This window comes from Zosterops lateralis, assembly GCF_965231275.1.
Source record: "Zosterops lateralis genome assembly, chromosome: 1".
NCBI classification, from domain to species: domain Eukaryota; kingdom Metazoa; phylum Chordata; class Aves; order Passeriformes; family Zosteropidae; genus Zosterops; species Zosterops lateralis.
In genome coordinates this window covers 92,899,035-92,916,452 of record NC_139762.1, presented here as the reverse complement: position 1 = coordinate 92,916,452, position 17,418 = coordinate 92,899,035, and the positions used below count along the sequence as shown (strand labels likewise).

At 41.9% G+C, this 17,418-nt stretch overlaps 1 protein-coding gene across 2 annotated transcripts; it reads left to right on the top strand.

Moving 5' to 3' along the window:
- Nucleotides 1–8,172: 8,172 nt before the first annotated feature.
- On the top strand, nt 8,173–15,109 carry GMNN (geminin DNA replication inhibitor). 2 transcript variants are annotated; one of them, XM_083878994.1, is made up of 7 exons: nt 8,173–8,213; nt 8,730–8,794; nt 10,458–10,556; nt 10,885–11,011; nt 11,683–11,765; nt 11,844–11,954; nt 13,136–15,109. In XM_083878994.1, exons 2-7 carry the CDS (start codon nt 8,738–8,740, stop codon nt 13,337–13,339), a joined length of 681 nt encoding a protein of 226 aa, XP_083735120.1. In that variant the 5' UTR covers nt 8,173–8,213; nt 8,730–8,737; the 3' UTR covers nt 13,340–15,109. The 2 variants fall into 2 exon arrangements, with proteins under 2 accessions (XP_083735120.1, XP_083735119.1); XM_083878993.1 differs by having other exon boundaries at nt 8,182–8,226.
- The last annotated feature ends 2,309 nt before the right edge of the window (nt 15,110–17,418 follow it).

Below are 17,418 nucleotides of genomic sequence, written 5' to 3'. Positions count from 1 at the left end.
AGAGCTCAACCTCGGTAACCACTGCGGACACGCCTTGTCAGGAATGGCAGGAAGCAAAGTACAACAGCGGCTTGGAGCGTCTCCGAGCTCTCACCGCGCCAGGAACCCGCACTGCCTTGTTCTTTCTTCCCCTCCACCCCCCGCGGTCACGCCTCGTGTGACCGCCCGCTCGCCCCGCGTGGTGCCCGCGGGACAAGGACCCGGATGGGGCCGCTCAACGCCGTTCTGGGGGTGGGGAGGGGGGTACGACGGGCAGGGCGTGAGGCAAAGGGGAGGAGGGAACATCGCTCCCCCCGCCCCAGGTGGTATCTGCCCTGCCTCCCTCAACCCTAAATTCCCTCACCTTACGGGAATACTTAAACTTGTTCCACCCTTAAGCGTGGTGATGTTATAGGTAAACAAGGCTTGTAGTGGCATATTTTGTGTTAATTTTGTCCGTCGGGGTTGTGTGCAGCCCGTCTCACGTACGCGAAGTAAAGCGATGAATAAAACAACAAAGTCCAACATGTATTCAAAGCTGCCATGGCGAGGGGCTTGTCTGCAGCCCTGGCCCCGCCAGAGCAGCCAGGGTGACAGCCCGTGCTCCTCCGGGGAGGTCGTAGCGCTCCCTGAGGAGGCTGGCTAAGTTTTATAAATAAGTAATTGCTGTTCCAGAGGCACAAACCTAATCCTTGGAGACAAGCGGTTTTATTTCCGCACGACAAGGACAGGGAAATGCCCTCCTTCCCTCCTCGTTCTCTGGAAGGAAGGAGGAATGGGACGGAAGCGATGGGAGCGAAGGAGGACACGGCCTGCTGCTGAGCGCTCTCCCTGTGGGCAGGCCCAGGGCGGGGGGAGCCGAGGCCGGGGACCGGCTGGTTTGTGCCACAGCAAGGCGAGGGCTGCCAGAGTGGGTGAAGGCACCTTTCCCGCCTTTGGCTGGAAGCTGGCGCCTGTGACTCACCGAACAGCAGCGATGTAACAGGCGATGTTACAGAGATTACAGGCAGAAGACAAGTGCGGGCACCGTCTCACTTGATGGTGTTTCAAAGCCCATTCAGCGCAGCAATGGCACTCTCCAGAACTCCACATTTCAGTCTTTGTTCCCCCAGTCTCTTACTTGTCCCTGCCGATCCCTCTTGTTCTCTCCTGATCCTCAAATTAGCTGTTTTCCTTTAGCGCGCCTTTCCTCGACATCCTTCCCCTCGGACACCCCTCTCCTGGCTGTCCTGTAGGCGGGAGCTGTGTCCAGCCCTTGGGCCTCACTGCCTTCCCCGGGTGTTGGTCAGACCCTCTTGCCTTCCCTGACACGGGCATTGCCCACAACATTCCTCTGCTGTTTGAACAACAGAGCAGGAACAGATCATTTTTACCTACTTAGATATTGCTGTTCAGTCCTAACGAGCAACGCCGATTGAAAATAACTCTTTATTTGGTGGTAGAAACCAAGACAGGTAAAACAGGAGGATTACATTAGCTCTGCACTTCTGTGGCTATTTCAGACTGACAGAGTTTTTTAACTACATCATCAGTCTGTCCATAAGGAGAGCCGCGTTTGAATAACCGCTCCTCCAGCCAGTTCGGTCCAGTTTTGTTTTCTGGCCTGCCCTGTGCGACATTTTGTGCTGCAGCCTTGCGCCCGCTGCTATTTTAAGCCGTGACTCACACTCGGCCTGTGACCCTCTTTGTGCCGGCAGAGCGGACGCAGCCAAGGCTCGGCACCGCCTGGCGTGGGGATTGCCCCGGCACAGAGGGCCCGCGGAGGGAACTGGCGCCTTGCCCACCTGCACAGGGGAAAGAAGGCGTCTTCTTCCAGCCCAGGGACTCCAGCTGCCCTTCTCAGTGTAGGGATGCAGTCACAAGGGATCGGGCAGCCCCAGGCTCAGGAATGCATCCAAAAATTTTTGTCAAATGTAGGAGCACTTTTTCTTCTGGAGGGCTTTATAGTACAGCCACGAGGAGAGGAATATATATACTTTGATGAAATATGCAGATATAGATAGGCATGTGTCTGTGTGTAAAGGAAAAGAGAGATAAGTACAAAGTACTACATGTTAAGCAGCCACCACCTGTCTTCTGCAAACTCGGGCTGCTCAAATCCCGTCAAAAAAAGGATGGGGAGCTGGAATCACTCCAGGTTCCTTCTGTAAAGACTCCTGCTCCTCCTTATATAGACAACTTCCTTTCTTTAGCAAGCTCAGAGAAGATTTTTTTTTTCCTCTTGGCTCATTATCTACTAAAGGTACCCTGACAACATATCTGCAAATGAGTAAATTAACCAATCCAAGCATGTTTATTATACCTTTATATGCAGAAATATTTGCACTATTAAATTCATGAGTAATGGCTGAGTCTTGTCCTACTTTTATATAGTTGTGCTTCTTCTTCTCCATCATGCACAACAATGAACCTCATAGAGTAGAAAAATATTATCATCTTAGTTAAAACATATGTTTAAAAGTAACATCTCTTAATGAAGGGAGAGATAAGACTTAGCAAAATAAATATTTGTATGCTATTGATCCATAACTCTCTTGACTACATAATTGCATATTATTGTTATGCTTCATACTGGTTATGCAATGTTGCATCATTTATAAGAGAAGCTTGTGGCCCTGGAAGCTGGGTGTGTATTTTGCAATTATAACACTTGATCCAATGACAAACTGCCTCTCTTCAAATCTAATTTAAAATAATATAAGGTTATCACTGAGAAGAAAGGAATGTGCATGTCATACAAAACAAACCTGACAAGTAGGTTGGGGCATTATATGCAGTGATAATTCTCCTTTTTTAGGCTTAAATCCCATTAACACAGCAAAAAAATAGTGTTTCTTGCGCACATTAAATCCAGGCTGAGCAAAACAGCCAGCAGAGCGGGTCAGCTTCTGCTTGCTTAGCACAGCACAGACAAATCAGCTGGTGTCCTTGAGGCTTTTCCCCAGAGCGAGGAGGACAGTGTACAACACCACAGAGCTGCAGTCCTGTTCCCTTGGACGAGTCAGGTGCACACAGACCCCTCTGAGGACTGAGACTGCAGCATCAGAGCTGCCATCCTGCAGAAATACAGAATCCAGCAGCATGGGCAATGGCCCATGGGAAGGTAGGAAAGACTTTGTGGCAAAAATATATTCCTTGGAGAGAAAGCGAGTCATGGAATTTTGAGAAGCACTGAAAGTTTAGAATATCCAGTTGCTGGCTGTTCTCCGAAAAGCTGGTATTTTCTAGTCATCGTGTTATTATATCCTCACTGTTTTCAGTGAAATCAAGCACTCGTTAGCATAATAACTTGTGCTTTTTCTGTAAATTAAAAACAACTGAAAGCTTTATAGATACACCTTGTCACTTTGGGTTTCTTTTCCCTAAAATTTCTGTAACTTCAGAGTCTAATTTCTCTTTTCAGAATTACATGTTTACTTGTAAGCATGTGGGCAAGATTGTACTCTAATGCCTCTGCTCTTAATTTCCAGTTTAATGGTTAGTTAATTAAAAATTAATGATTTCATGTTAATAATTAGTTTTTAATAGATTGTCACAAATTGTTATGTATAGACATATTTATAGACATATAGACATATTTATAGACATTAGTTTTTAATAGATTGTCACAAATTGTTATGTATAGACATATTTACATAATAACACATATTGTTATAGACATATTTAGGAAGAGATGAGATAGATTCTGTTATCTTTCTTCTGTACATTCCACACATACTGTACTGTATGTTAGAAACAGAATCAGCCCTGAAGCTACTTGCTTCAAAAACAAAATTATGATTAATTCAGTGCCAAATATTTATGCATCAGACATAAATAAATTAGTATTCTTTGTAAATTCAAACAAGACAAATTAGGTGGTAATTAAAACTGTTTCATATACTTCAGAACATACTGATTCACTCTTTTCTGCCTTCAGAGAAAACAGTTTCTAAGGCATAACGGGAATGCTTTTGTGCAAAGAAATGTCAGTGTTTAATGTACAACATTCCTTATATTGTGTTCTGGACCCAGTTAGAATCACAGAATCATAGAATGACTTGGGTTGTCCACCACTGTCCTGATGGACACCTCTTGTCGTGATGAACAGCAGTGGACAGAAGAAAATTGACTCTACCCCTGCCAAAACCAGCACACCACTGCACAGCTGTTGCTACAATATTAAGCTTCATTTGGCACTTCCTTATGTCTCACCTTCTAGTTTCAGGGGGATGTGGTCATAAAACAGGACATAAGTTCTTGGGCATGTGAAGTATTGGTCCTAAATAATGTAGGTTTTGTGTCTGATCAGCAGATACTCGCAAGAATAAGGGTAAAATTCAAAAAAACTTCTTTTATTTGTTCAGTCTGTAAGTAATATTCTAAATACTTGCAGTCAACAGTAACTTTAGCTTACTATTAATTTATAACCTTCATAGAGAATGTTTCATTTTTAAATCTTAAAGCACTTTTATAAATTATTTTTTGAAGCTGTGGGTTAAGACCTAACAGTGTCTTAAGGGATATGTTAGTGGCTCACACAGTACTTAACTAGGAAAAAAAAATAAACAGGTGAGATGTGGAATTTTCTTTTAACTTTTCACCTCTGAGGAACTCAGGATTACGGTCCACAGGACAGTCTTTTGTTCTAATACATAAAATTGTGCGCTCTCTGGAGAGATCGAATTATTTAAGATTATTAAACCCACCCAGCTGGCCTTATGAATTATACCTGGATTGTGCCATGTACATAATCCACGACTTTTATTACCATGCAACCTTCCATGCTGATTAACCCGGAGAAGAGAAAACAAACCGTGAATTTCTTGTCAGTCACACACGAAAAACCGACGGAAAACCAAGAGGCAGAGGGAGGGGAAGCGTGATGCCACGCTGCCACCTACTGTCTGTCACCCGGCGGACTGCGAGGAGCCCTTTCATCCCTGAAATAAATATTGGACAGGAGGACCAAGAGAACATCAGCGAGGGACCCTGAGAGACACAGGTCTTATGATTCAGGGATTTCAAAGACGGCCTCGGGGCTTTCTTCCCCGTACCCTTTGCAGGGTTGCGGCCAGGGCAGGACTGAGATGAGACATTCCTGCGTGTCAGAGTGGCTCCCCTGGCCCTCTCCCAGGGTGTTTCTCTGCATCCCAAACACTTACAGTCGTTGCTTACAGTAAATACTAACAAATAGGAGCTCATGTATGATATTTACGTAATAACATAGTGCACAAAATTTTTAAAAACTTCAGTGTCGTTTACCTGTACTTAATGTGGCAGGTAGAAATAAAGAGTCCTTAAGCAGCCCAGAGCTAGATCATTATCTGCAGAGTACAAAAAGGGCTTTGACAAAAGGCACGGTGTGACCCTCAAGTACAAATACATCTTTGCCAGCACTGGATTCAGATAGCCAAGTCCAGACTCTCCCTCTGCAATGCTTAGGAAGTTTCCACAAACTGGTGTGTAAGCAATACAGGACCCCCAAGCTGCTGGAGACCCACCTATTCCCACATTCACAGGCACATGAAGTCTTCCAAAAAATGAGCTTTTTTTTCAGTTGTCATTTGCTGTAAAAACTGATAACTTTTATCAACAGCAACGGAGTACAAAAGCTCTAAAAAGTACACATTCTCTGCTGCCATGAATAATCTAACAAATTGGCTGAGCTCTATGGGAAACCTCAGCATGTTTGCTTAGGCTCACTTGAAGTGCAAATAGTCATAAGTATTCATGAACGAGGGCTTTATTTTTTATGAAACAAACAAGCTGAAATGCATTATATTGCACTCAGTCTGAAGAAAAAAATATTCTGCTAGCATTGAGTTGACAGATTTTTGCAAATAAAAATGCCCCAATCCCTATTTAAATTAAAACTTTGGCTTCAAAAAGGGGAATTATTACAGTAAAGTAATCTAACCTAGACACTTTCATTTGTTTGTTTGGTGAGGTTTTTATATCATTATACTGGTTTCCCAAAAGGCTATGAATTAGGTTCTAATAATAAACTCTCAGAGTTCTTTCTGAGATGGTGATGGGGGTCTTTAAAAAGCTTTCAAACAGAAGAAACTGAACTTTGGGACACGATCATGTTCTTCAGCTGGATAAATTGAAGGAGTGGCAGCTTTGTAATAAACCTCCAGATTGTATGCCTCCAGCAAGGAACAAATTAAAAGGAAAAACAAACACAATTGTCACATCAGAACCATCTCCCATTACCTCAGACCTTTCCAATTACCAGTATCTCCAAAAGCAGTTATTCCACTTCTGAACTGTAAATCCACCTGATTTTTTTTTTTTTTTATGAATTAAACCTGAATTTTGAAGAGGTAATGTCTGACAAAGTTTCATTTGAAAACATAGTATTTACAAGATGTGCAATTATTGCAGCCATAAAATGCACACAGTGCCTCTTACATATGATTTATGATAGAAATGGATGCATGCCTCTAATTTAAAAATTTAGTATAATTTTAATTGGATTTTTGAATTTCTGTATAAGAAAAAATAAAATAATGCTTTTATATTGTGCTTATATAGGTACTACTTCTATCGAGATTTTTCTGAAAGGACATTCATTGCTGGTATGATTTATGTACATATATAACCAGTTAAACATATCTACTGGTGTTTTGAAACCTGGAAATTTCAAATTTTTTTCCAGAATCAACAAGAATTAAACTAACTTTAGAGCCTGAACTTTTTTTTTTTTTTTTTTGGGCACTGTAACAGAACAATGTTAATTTAAATGCCATTTCTGCATGTGTTATTTTTATTTTCTGTATAGAAGACAAAGCTTACTGAGGTGACAGCTTGCTTGTGACACTATATCATTCAAGATAATAAGAAGGGACCTGACTGAAAAACTGCAGAAGGACATTATGGCATTGAGTGATGGGCAAATACAGCAATGAAATTCAATGCAGATAAACATCAAAGAATATGTATAATTATAATAATAATAATAAAAATAATAAATCTTGATTTCACACATTGAATGACAAACTTTGAACTGATCATCACTTAAGAATAAGATCTCAGTTATGGCAGGTTTTCCCACAGAAACGCCAGCCCAGTGTCCGGCAGTGGCAAATCAAATGCCATACAGTTCACAAAAGAGCAGGAACATGGAACAGCTTTCATGTCAGGGGTGGCTACGAAGGCCTGGGAGAGAGCACTGGAGAGCAGTCTGTGTAACAATGGCCTGGATCAGGACAGGTTGTTTGTTGTCCCTTCCAGTACAAGGACTGGGGACATTAAGTGACAATATCGGAATCAGGTTCAAACGGGAAAGAAAAAAAAAAAAAAAAAAAAAAAAAAAAGGATGGTGTTCTTCAGACCAAAGGTTATCTGAGCTCTAGAGGTACTTGCCAAAGGATATTGTGGACAATGAAAACTTAAATGGGTCAATGAGAGACTGAATAAGTTTATGCAAGAGACATCAGCTTTATTTCCCTATCCTTGTTTAAAGATTTCCTAATGCACCTTTTTTATATGTTCTGCCTTTCTTGCTCTCATCGGACCATGTCATTCTATTTAAAATATTCTCATAAGTGCCTTAGAGTTTATTTCCAAACAGGAGATGACAGAATGGCAGACTAAATAAATACTTCTCTCTGTAATTATTCTAATTTCTAATAGCTCCATCATATTGCCTGGGAAAAATGTTGATAGCTGTTCTGTGAGACCTTGATTGTGTCCTTAACTCGACAAAATGTTTATTCACAAGTCACCAGAAGATAGTATTAGTATAAATAAAATATAAATGTGCAAATATTTGCAAGAATATAGTACTCAAGTGGTTTCTAACAAATTTAACAGCAGCATTAGGCATAATTAATAAGAGCTGTAGTCTATATCATGGCAAAAATTAACGCGGTGTAGCAGTTATTGTGGCTTAACACTGCTAATTTTCAAATTTCTTCCCCCGTTTTGCAGGCTGCACCGTGTTTAGTTAGGAGTGATGAGAATAAGCGCAGAGGTGATTAAATCTGATTTGGTACAACTCCTTTATAACTAAAACGAAAAACAAAACCCAGGAGCAGCCAAACCCCAAACCCCAAACCCCAACCCCCAAAGGCCAAGGCGCAGCGGCGCGCGCCTCCTCAGCAGGGGCCTGGGCGCGCGGGGCGGGGGGAGCGCGGCCCGCCATTGGCTCGGAGAGGGGCACCGGGCCACGTGACCGCCCGCGCGCTCCTTATAGCCGCGCGCCGGGCGCGAGAGGGTGTCCGGGTGTCGGTGCGGGAGCGGGGCCGGTGAGCGGGGCCGGTGAGCGGGGCCGGGGGCTCGGGAGAGGGCTCGGGGCAGGAAGGGGCTGCTCTCCGTCTCGGTAGAGCCGCCCACACCGGCGGCGGGATGGGGCTCCAAGCTTCCGTGGCCGAGTTTGGGTGTTGGCGGGCTCCTGCCTCGCTGTTCCCCATTGGCCGCGGCGGCGCGCGGGGCGGGAGGGGCCCTGCGAGCTCGGCTGGCGGGAACGGGGCCGGGGTTTGGTGTGGGTGAGTGTCCGGTTCCCCCCCAGCCCTTTGGGACAGCCCCATCCCTGCGGGAAGGCCGCGGGGCTGGCGGCGCTGCCTGCCCGGCGCGCTCCTGTCTGGGGCGCACCTCAGGAGGGGCTCTGGGGCGGCCTCTGACCCCGCCGAGCGCGGCTGAGCACTGGCGGCTGCCATGAGAGCTGATAATCCGAAATTGTAATGCTCTTTAACTAGTGTTTCCCGAACTTCAGGAGTAGGCGGGTGTTGTATTAATTTTATTGGGTTTTTTTCCTACTGCAGTTGATCGTATGAATTCCAAAATGAAACAGAAACTGACCACAGAAAAGTCCTCAGGATCTTTGCAGGTATAGCCTTTAAAGCCTTGATGCTAGTGCCTCTGTCTGACACAAGCTTCTCTGTCCACTGAAGGAATATAAAGGGATGTGTTGCAACGTGCTTCCACCTGGCTTATGTCCATTTGGCTTGAGTAACCTCCTGGCAGACAGCATGGCTTGGGAACATGCTGTCCTGCTTGGGCCTATGTGCTTATGACTACTTTTTTTCCTGTTGCTCAGCAATTTTTTTTTTTTATTTAGACACTGAGCTTATTGTCTCTCCATTTAATTTTTCAGGGTTAGTTTGGTTTGTTTGTCCTGCCTTTGCTTACTGAATCGGTCTGGCTTATTATGCCTGGGGGCTGTAGAGTAGGTTTTGTAGGCTGCTTCTTATGGGTGGGAACTTATGAAGAGTTACATCTATCTTGCGTTGAACATGTTTTAATTGAAGTATTCAAGCAGGCAGTTCACTTTCTAAAGTGACCCTCGTGAATCACAGTTGCCTTGGAATTGGTGGAAATGCTTAAACAATTTAGGTTTTTAAGAGTTAACTGATTAGGTACAAACCTTAGTAACTTTTCTTGGTAAATCTTTTAACGTAGGCCCTAATCAGAATAGTACAAAACTCTATATAATAGAGGCTAGTAGCTCTTGTGTGATGAGGTATAATAACTGGAATGAAAACTTCAGGTGTTAATGAAAATTGCCATTTGATAGATCTGATTTATGGCAATCTTGTCCCATAGTGTCTCTAGAGTGTAAATTGCTTGGTGTGGCTTTTTGCACTTTCAGTGGGTTAACTTGAGTATCGGCCAATGATTTCTTGGCAGAGTAAACTTAACTGTACTCCTAAGCAGCAGCAAGCAGTGTCTGACACACGGTGTGACTCTTGTTCCCACCGCAGTTAATGTTTGTCCTTTAGTGGAACAGTGGGATAATTGGTGGCCGCAGCTACCGTGGGAAAGGCGAGCTCCCGTCCCGTGAAGGACGGTGTGAATCGGTAACTTTCTCACGCTGCTGTGGCATTGTATCCTGCCTGATCTTGCTTGGTTGTCTGCCATTGTTTGCTATCCCATGGTGGCAGTGTAACCAACCCAATCAGAAGGCTTTGATGCGGGAAAGAGGCATTTATGCATGATAGGAAGGGTGATAAACATGCTGGTTAGACAAAACAATAGCCTGTCTGGATCGAAGCAAGGAAGCTTTTGATTCATTTTAATGGATAATCAAAATAGCACATCTATTTAAATGAACACTGTTTGATGGTGTGTTCACAGGTTACAAAAACAGCTATTGCCTGAAGCGATGTGCCTTTACCCCACCTAACCTTGCAACTGCAATCACTTTTGTCCCTGTCCCCAAGAGTCTGAGACTATTCGAGTTTGAGAGTTCCAGCGCTAAAGTCACTGGCCTTGAAATCAGTATTTCTGCTCAAATTCCTTTTTGAAAGGCAAATGTTTCCTAAGAGGCAGGGATTTATCATAGCTTCATGTGATTAAGATCTACCTCTGCTACAAATAATTAGGGCCCCTTCCTTAGAAAAGCCTTAATATAGTCTACAGTGGGTTTTTTTGGTTTTTTTTTTTTTGTCTTGAAAAGATGAATTGTGTGTTACCTTAATGGAAACATGATTGATTCCTAATTTTCAGTTTGTGAAGAGTGGCTACTGTCTGAACCATATTTGTCTTTTCAGAAGTACCTCACAAGTACCACATGCAGTGCTGCCCCAAGACAGACTCTTAAAATGATTCAGCCTTCAGCAGCAGGTAGCCTGGTCGGCAGGCATAATGAGGTATGAGCTAAAAGATAATCTGTAGGTATGGAATTATTTCTAGTCATAGTGAAATGCTTTTGAGCTTTTAACTGAAAACTAATAGATTTGAAAAAATATAATGTGCTAACTAGTGTGACACAACTTAAGCTTACTGTTGTTCTAGTGATAACCAATATTAAAACCTAGCAATTTCTGAGTTCTATGGGTATGAAGGAAGATGCCTAAACTAGAACTATAATGTGAAGAAAACAGGAATTAAAGGGACTTACTTGCAGGCTTAGAAGTTTGTATTTTTATGAAGGCTGAGATGTTGCTCTAAACTTAAACCTGCCCATGTTTTATGCAGAAGAAATCTTCAGTCAGAAGGAAACTCTGGAATAACAAATTTGCCTCAAAGGTTTGTAAAGCTGAGGTGTCTGTGGACAAGGATCAAGAAAATGAGAATGTCATTCAAGCTGAAGATCTCATGAAAGGTATTTGGTAATTCCTGAAATGTTTTCTTGCACTTTAAATGCGATGCTGCTGTTGGACTACTACTTGAAATGTATTTCCTTTATCATTTAGATAAGAGCTTTGTGGGCTTTTTGTAATGTCTAGCAGGAGTTGATACTTACCCTCTATATTAAATAAAGTATAGATGTCTAGTATTTAAAACTGAGTTCATGATAAGCAGAAGCTGAGGAGCACTGTGTGCAGCAGTGTTAAGGAGTCTTGTAGTTTGTTATTTTGGCTGGGCTATTTAGTTTTCCAGTGACTAATAATTAAGTTGAAATGAGAGCCTGTTCTGGCACTGTGTGTGTGCAGTTTCCCAGAACCATCGTGCCCAGTGTGGACAGTGACTTGGAAGTTACACTTCTGTCTTCCACAAAGCACACATTAAGAGCAGCACTTGCAAATCTGGCCATCATGCTGAACCTGCCAGGCTTGAGGCAGCTTCCTGAGGGCTGTACAGCCATTTCTGCAGTGTAGGATCTGTTTCCTGTAAGCTTCTGTCACTAGTTGTAGTTCCACAATGGATCTTTGGAAACACTATACAGAGTGAGTTCTTAGTATCACAGCTCACAGAATACTTGCCTACAAATTAGATATCTTAGGGTGCTCGTAAGAAATCTTACCACAGACTTACTGTAGCCTCTAACTTCAGGAAGTCCTTCATCTCAGTATTGGAAAGAAGTGGCTGAAGAAAGGAGGAAGGCTCTGTATGAAGTGCTTCAAGAAAATGAAAAGGTAGCTACTCAAAGATACCTAATTGTTTCATCACTGGCTATTGTCTTCTTTTTCTAACATTTTGTTATTTGAACTCAGTTGCACAAAGAAATCGAGCAGAAGGATGGTGAAATTGCCCGCCTGAAAGAAGAGAATGAAGAGCTCATGTCCCTTGCTGAGCATGTGCATTATATGACCAGTGTGATTGAGGTATTTAAAGCAATTTTCAGTTAATGTTGTAGAACAAAAAAGTGAGAAACCAGCCAAGGTATTTATAATGAATCATCACTTCTGTTTTATGTGCTCACATGACTCTTCATTTTAAATTGCTCTCTGACCTATTTCCTGCAGGATTGCTCTAATTCTAGGGTCATAAAGCTCCATCTAAGGGATGAGTTTTTCCCGTCTTAGAAACCTACAGGAGTAATGAGAATACTAAGATGGATGTTTTCTGAAGCAGGGATTCAACCTACTCTTTTAACAGAACAAGATTTGCATGCAGGAGATTGTGATAAGGGGAAGAAGAGTTGACTTTTCACTTTTTTGGGATGACTTAAATTCATGTGCTTAATAGGGTGGTACTGGCTGTGTCCAGTTTGAGAAACTAAACTTGGAACAGCGTTCCAAAGTAGAGTGGTGAGAGGGAGATTATGGGCTTTAAAGTCAAGGTTTTTTGTCAAGGCAGTGCCAGTTTCATGGCCCAAAAAGGGCTGTACACAAACTCTCTAGGGTTCATAAACTTGTAAATTTCCTAACAGCTCACTTAGCGAATTTCTTGGGGCAAGTAATTGTGTTGCTGATTCCGAGGCTCCTCTAGCAGAAGTGCATTGTTTGTAAGAGCCTCTGTAGCTACAGTAAATATATATAGATAGCTGAGGAACCTTGATGCTCTGGGTTTCAGGTTGTTCTTGCAGGGATTAAGCTGGGATATGAAGCTGGATGCCTGGCAAATCTAGGTTGATCAAGTGCTAGAAACTGCTGGATCTTAAAGTTTGTCTAGATTTAATGTAGCTTCATTATCTATAACTAAAAATGGAGTAAATTGGTTGTACAGTAAGTTTTCTAAAGCAAAACTTGTATGGTACTATAGTAAATACTTAAACTTGGGAACCTGTTTCCCATTTTTTACGTTGCCTGAGATAAGCAGTTCTTCCTACTGTAGAACCTAAGAAACTTAACAGTCAAAGCAGATGCGGTGTACAAGTTAAGAGCTAGTCATTTGAGTTGAACTTGTGTCTTAAGATTTTTGTAACTGAGGAATGTTTCGATTATATCAACAGCCTCCAAATGAAGGTAATTAGTTTGCTTAATTTAATATGCAGAGTCTTATTTCACTATTTCATAGTTATTAAGTAGAAAAAAATTAAATTCACTGTCTTGTTTCTTTATAGAGGCTAACTGGGCAAGCACCTGACAGTCTTGAGACACTGGACAGTCTGGCTCTAGAGGAATCCAGACAGGAAAATGAAGAGCATAACCGTGGAGATGAGGCAGACAGCCCTTCTGAAGAAGAGCCATCACAAGTATTGTCTGAGTTAAGGGAGACTAGATCAGATCTTCCTACAAAGGAAGCAAGCCATTTGCAACTGGAATGACAACCTTTAAATAGGTTTATGTATGTGGCTTTTAATTGCGGACTTCCTCTTGAAAGGGTATACTAAACCTCAGGTATAGAAACTCTTGTGGGAACATTACAGATGTTGGTATTTTTAACTGGAATTATGTAGCAGTGGGAGGAGCATTTGAATACTGCATGGAAAATTTACTACAGGCTGCATGTAGTTGCTTGTATGAAACACAAATACTGTGTATTTCAACTGTTGTGTAAATATCTTTCTTATCAGTTGGTCTGAAGTGGTATATGAAAATTGATAAATAAATCTTTGCCAAAACAGCCTCTTAATTGACAGGGGAATGGCTAATCCCAAGTTCAAATCAGTTATGACTACTATAGATGGAAGCTTTCAAGTTTTTTGAGGGAATGCCTGGGCAGTTCTTAAATCTTTTTAGATTTGCAGAATTCTGGAGAACAAAGTTGCTTTTCTGGGGCTAGAGAGGGGAAAAAGCAAAAATTTGTGTGCTGTTGGTGAGATTTCAGAAAGTCAAGACTGAGAATAAGAGTCAAAATCTAAGGGTCAGTTAGATTAAGGATTTTCAGGTTGTGGTTTTTTTTTTTTTTTTTTAATTTCCTCTGCCTTCTAAGGAAAGATTTTGCAAGCTGTGTTATGAGAACTTAAATAGGGAATACTAGACGATTTCTTTTAGTAATAACTCCCATTGGCTTATGAAGAGCAAGTGGTGTGTTCTTGGTCCCAGTAGCAGCTGCGCTGAAAACGGGCTGGAGACAAAGCAGCTGATACTTCAGAGCTGTTCTGAAAGGAAAGATACTGCTCTGGTATTTACCAGGGAATGAGACACCCTTTTACCAAGGTACTTAGGTTCTGAGAGGTTTACAGGAATAGAAAGTGGTCCTTAAAACCCTGAGCACCTTATCTGGCCATCTGCTTGGGGTGTGATGGAGCAGGACAGTAAGTTGGACACAAGATTTTCCAGTACTGAGCGAACTCATGGGTGGGTGTTCTGTAACAAAGTCCTCTAAGGAGAGGCTTTAACAATGGTGGCTGTTACCAGATCTTGGGTGCAGCTTAACGGTGAGTGGCTTTCAGGAGGCAGAGGTGATTAGAAGGACCTTGGTTCCTGGGTCTATCTGGCCTTTCCAAAGATGGTTCCTTCAGGGTATGTGTGAATGACTCTGGAGCTATCAGATTGGCACCTTTATATTCCTTCTGTTTTACTTCCTTTGACTGTTGGTAAGTTAACAGATGCTTTACAACTGATCTCAGTTGTGCCATCCAGGAAATGTCAGAAACATTGGTAGGAGGTAATACTCCTGGCTGCCATTTTACCTCAAGCATGTTAACCGGAAAATGCGGCATCACAATTTCTTGTGGACTTTGTGAACCCAAGATGATATCTTCCAATGTGTGCTTAGATGTATTCCTTTCCATCACAGTGCTGAAAAGGTGATAAGTGTGTCCTTTATCTTGCACTGATGCTGTCTTGAAGAAAAAACAAAATTGGGTGCCGGGCAAGTTCTTTGTAAAGCAACCTTGGCTTTCTGTTAAGAAGTGGATATAAGCTTGTCAGATGACTTGGACCCCTCCTATCTGAGATTCTAAGCAACTTTCATAATAAAGTAGTTCAACATTAGTAAATAAGGAAAGAAATTTCATTTTGCTGTAATTGTTTTTTGCAGTTCCATTTAGTTTGTTATTCATTGTTAACTAATTTTTTAGAAGTGGCTTTATTTTTAAACATCAGGCATATTGTATTTGCAGAGGCAGTTGAAGGGAAGAAAGGGTCTGCTGTGGTATAATTAGCAGACCAAAATGAGACAGCAAATGCAGCTTTCCCACTATTTCACTTCCTGCTCTGTGAACTGCTGTGGTAGAGGTGCTGTTAGAACAGAACTGCTAAAAAGAGACAAATCCAGAACTTGTGTGCAGTGTCTGTGCTTCTTCAAGTTGATCAAGAAGAATGCTTATTAGGTTTAAATCTTATGCTTTTTCTGGATTGGTTTTATTTAAATAAAAGATGTGACAGTCCCTTGATCTGCTGGATCCTTTTGTTGAAATAGACTGTGTACAAATAAATCATAGAAGTTCTGTAAGTAAATAGAGTAAATTTTTACATTAAAAAGGCATGTGCCACTCAGTAATACATACTAATGTTTTAAAGACTACTGTGGTATTAAATGCAGCTTGTTAGCAGAGAGGATAGTTTGCTGTATAAATTGAAAAAAACTGATGCAGGCGGGTGCCAGATGTGAGACCCAAACTGTGCCACAGTAATAAAACCTATATACATGTTTTGTCACAGATGCATTGAATCTTGATCAAACTGATTATGCCTGTTGTATCAGACATTAATGTATAGAAATGGTCTCGGCAGTTTTAGGATGCTGCAATAGTTGCTGTTTAGAGATGTTCTAAAAGGATTGAGTTTGTTTATTCTGAAAATTGCTGAGTGATTTTTGAACATGCATGCAGTAACATTGTGCTACATATTAAGTCTAGGAACTTTGTGTTTACATGCTAAGGGTTTGTCAAAGGTGTAGATATTATACAGAGATTTTTGTGATTAGTTCTCTTACAACAGTCTGACATTTTAAGTATATAGGGAAATTCATTATCATTGATTGGAACATAGCTATGTAGCAGCTGAAAACCAACATCACTGAAGACAACCCTTGTATCCAGCTGAATAAGAGAACATTGTGTAGCACAATAAAATTATCAGTTCTGGAACCTAACTACAGAATGTGATTCTTTCCAAGAAGTCAAATGCATTTGTGCTACCAGCACGTTGACTCCTTTTCACTGTGGAGGGTACAGACACAAGATTGTCTTTCACTGAACAGGCTCAGGCTGTGTGGAAGTGGGATGTATCTGCAGTGTCCTAGCACTTCTCCCATAAAATGTGCATGTCTGCACAGGGCTGAATTTCAGCCATGCAAGAGTGAAGAGTGGGGAGGTGGGTCACTTGGCAGGTGTCAGATGCTTCAAGAATAAGCAGCTGTGCAGGGACAAACAAACTATGGGGCAGGTGCTTTGTGTGAGGAAGAACTCATAACTGGTTTATACTAACAGCTGTTAATTTTGCTAAACATTCATTGTACTTAAGACAATGTGTAGAGAAATTAATTAGACCATAATAGCTACTTGTTTGAGCAGCTGAAACTCACTTGGGTTTTGGCATTGGGTTGCTTCAGTCAGGTCCTGCAGCATTGTCCTGTGTTGCAGCTTATGGTATGGCCTCTGCATAGGTCAGGAAGGTAGTCATAGGTTATTTTTTTTCTAGCAATGTGTTCTAAATGCATTTTCATTTACTTTTCCTCAAGGGCCATCTCAAGTTGTTTTCAGAACTGGATCTGAGAATTTAATAAGATGTGCAAACTGTGCCAAGGCTGTGCTTTTCCAGCACACCGATGTTCTTAAGACTGAATTTCATTGTCATCAGTGGTTTTTTTGTCAGCAGAAAATGTTGTGTGATTAATTTATCTCTCCATTCTTCTAATAACAAAAAGCAGTTCAGAAACTGATAATGGTGTTATGAGGAACCTTAATTGGCTGCTCTTTGTTGAACTGCTGGCAGCTGCCTGTAATGAAACGTGATCAGTTGTGAGGACACTTCTGTCCTACCCTTGGGCACTGCAGCCGTTTGAAGCTGGCTGCTGTGGGTCCTCTCCTCAGGACAATCCCACTGCAAAGCAGGGAGCCACACTTAAGATACAGTGTTTGGCAGTGGTATTGACTCCCAGTTTTGAAGTCCAGAATAATCTGTGTATCACAGACTGCAGGATAGGGTGAAACTCCAGAGGACAACTTTTCTGGAGGTCTGATGGATGCAACAGCCTTGCCCAGTAGCAGTGTGAAACTGGACAGCCTAACCTGCTGCTGCTGTAGCTACAGTAGTATAGGGCTGCTAGAGGGTTCTATTTATGGGGACAAAAGCTGAGATAGTGACAGCATGGTAGAAGTAAAAACCTCCACAGCATAAGGATATAAAGGATACCTTTACCACCAGATAAACCCCTTTCCCAAATGCACTTGTAGTGAGCTGCCCATCTCTTTCATCTGCACTGCTGCTGAGCTACTTTGGTATGGGAACTTCT

Bases quoted from the DNA above. Each gene is read 5' to 3' on its own strand.
- GMNN (XM_083878994.1), top strand. From the start codon at position 8,738: ATGAATTCCAAAATGAAACAGAAACTGACCACAGAAAAGTCCTCAGGA. The intron at 10,557-10,884 runs GTATGAGCTAAA...TGTTTTATGCAG, and splicing joins TGGTCGGCAGGCATAATGAG to AAGAAATCTTCAGTCAGAAG. The intron at 11,955-13,135 runs GTATTTAAAGCA...GTTTCTTTATAG, and splicing joins ATATGACCAGTGTGATTGAG to AGGCTAACTGGGCAAGCACC.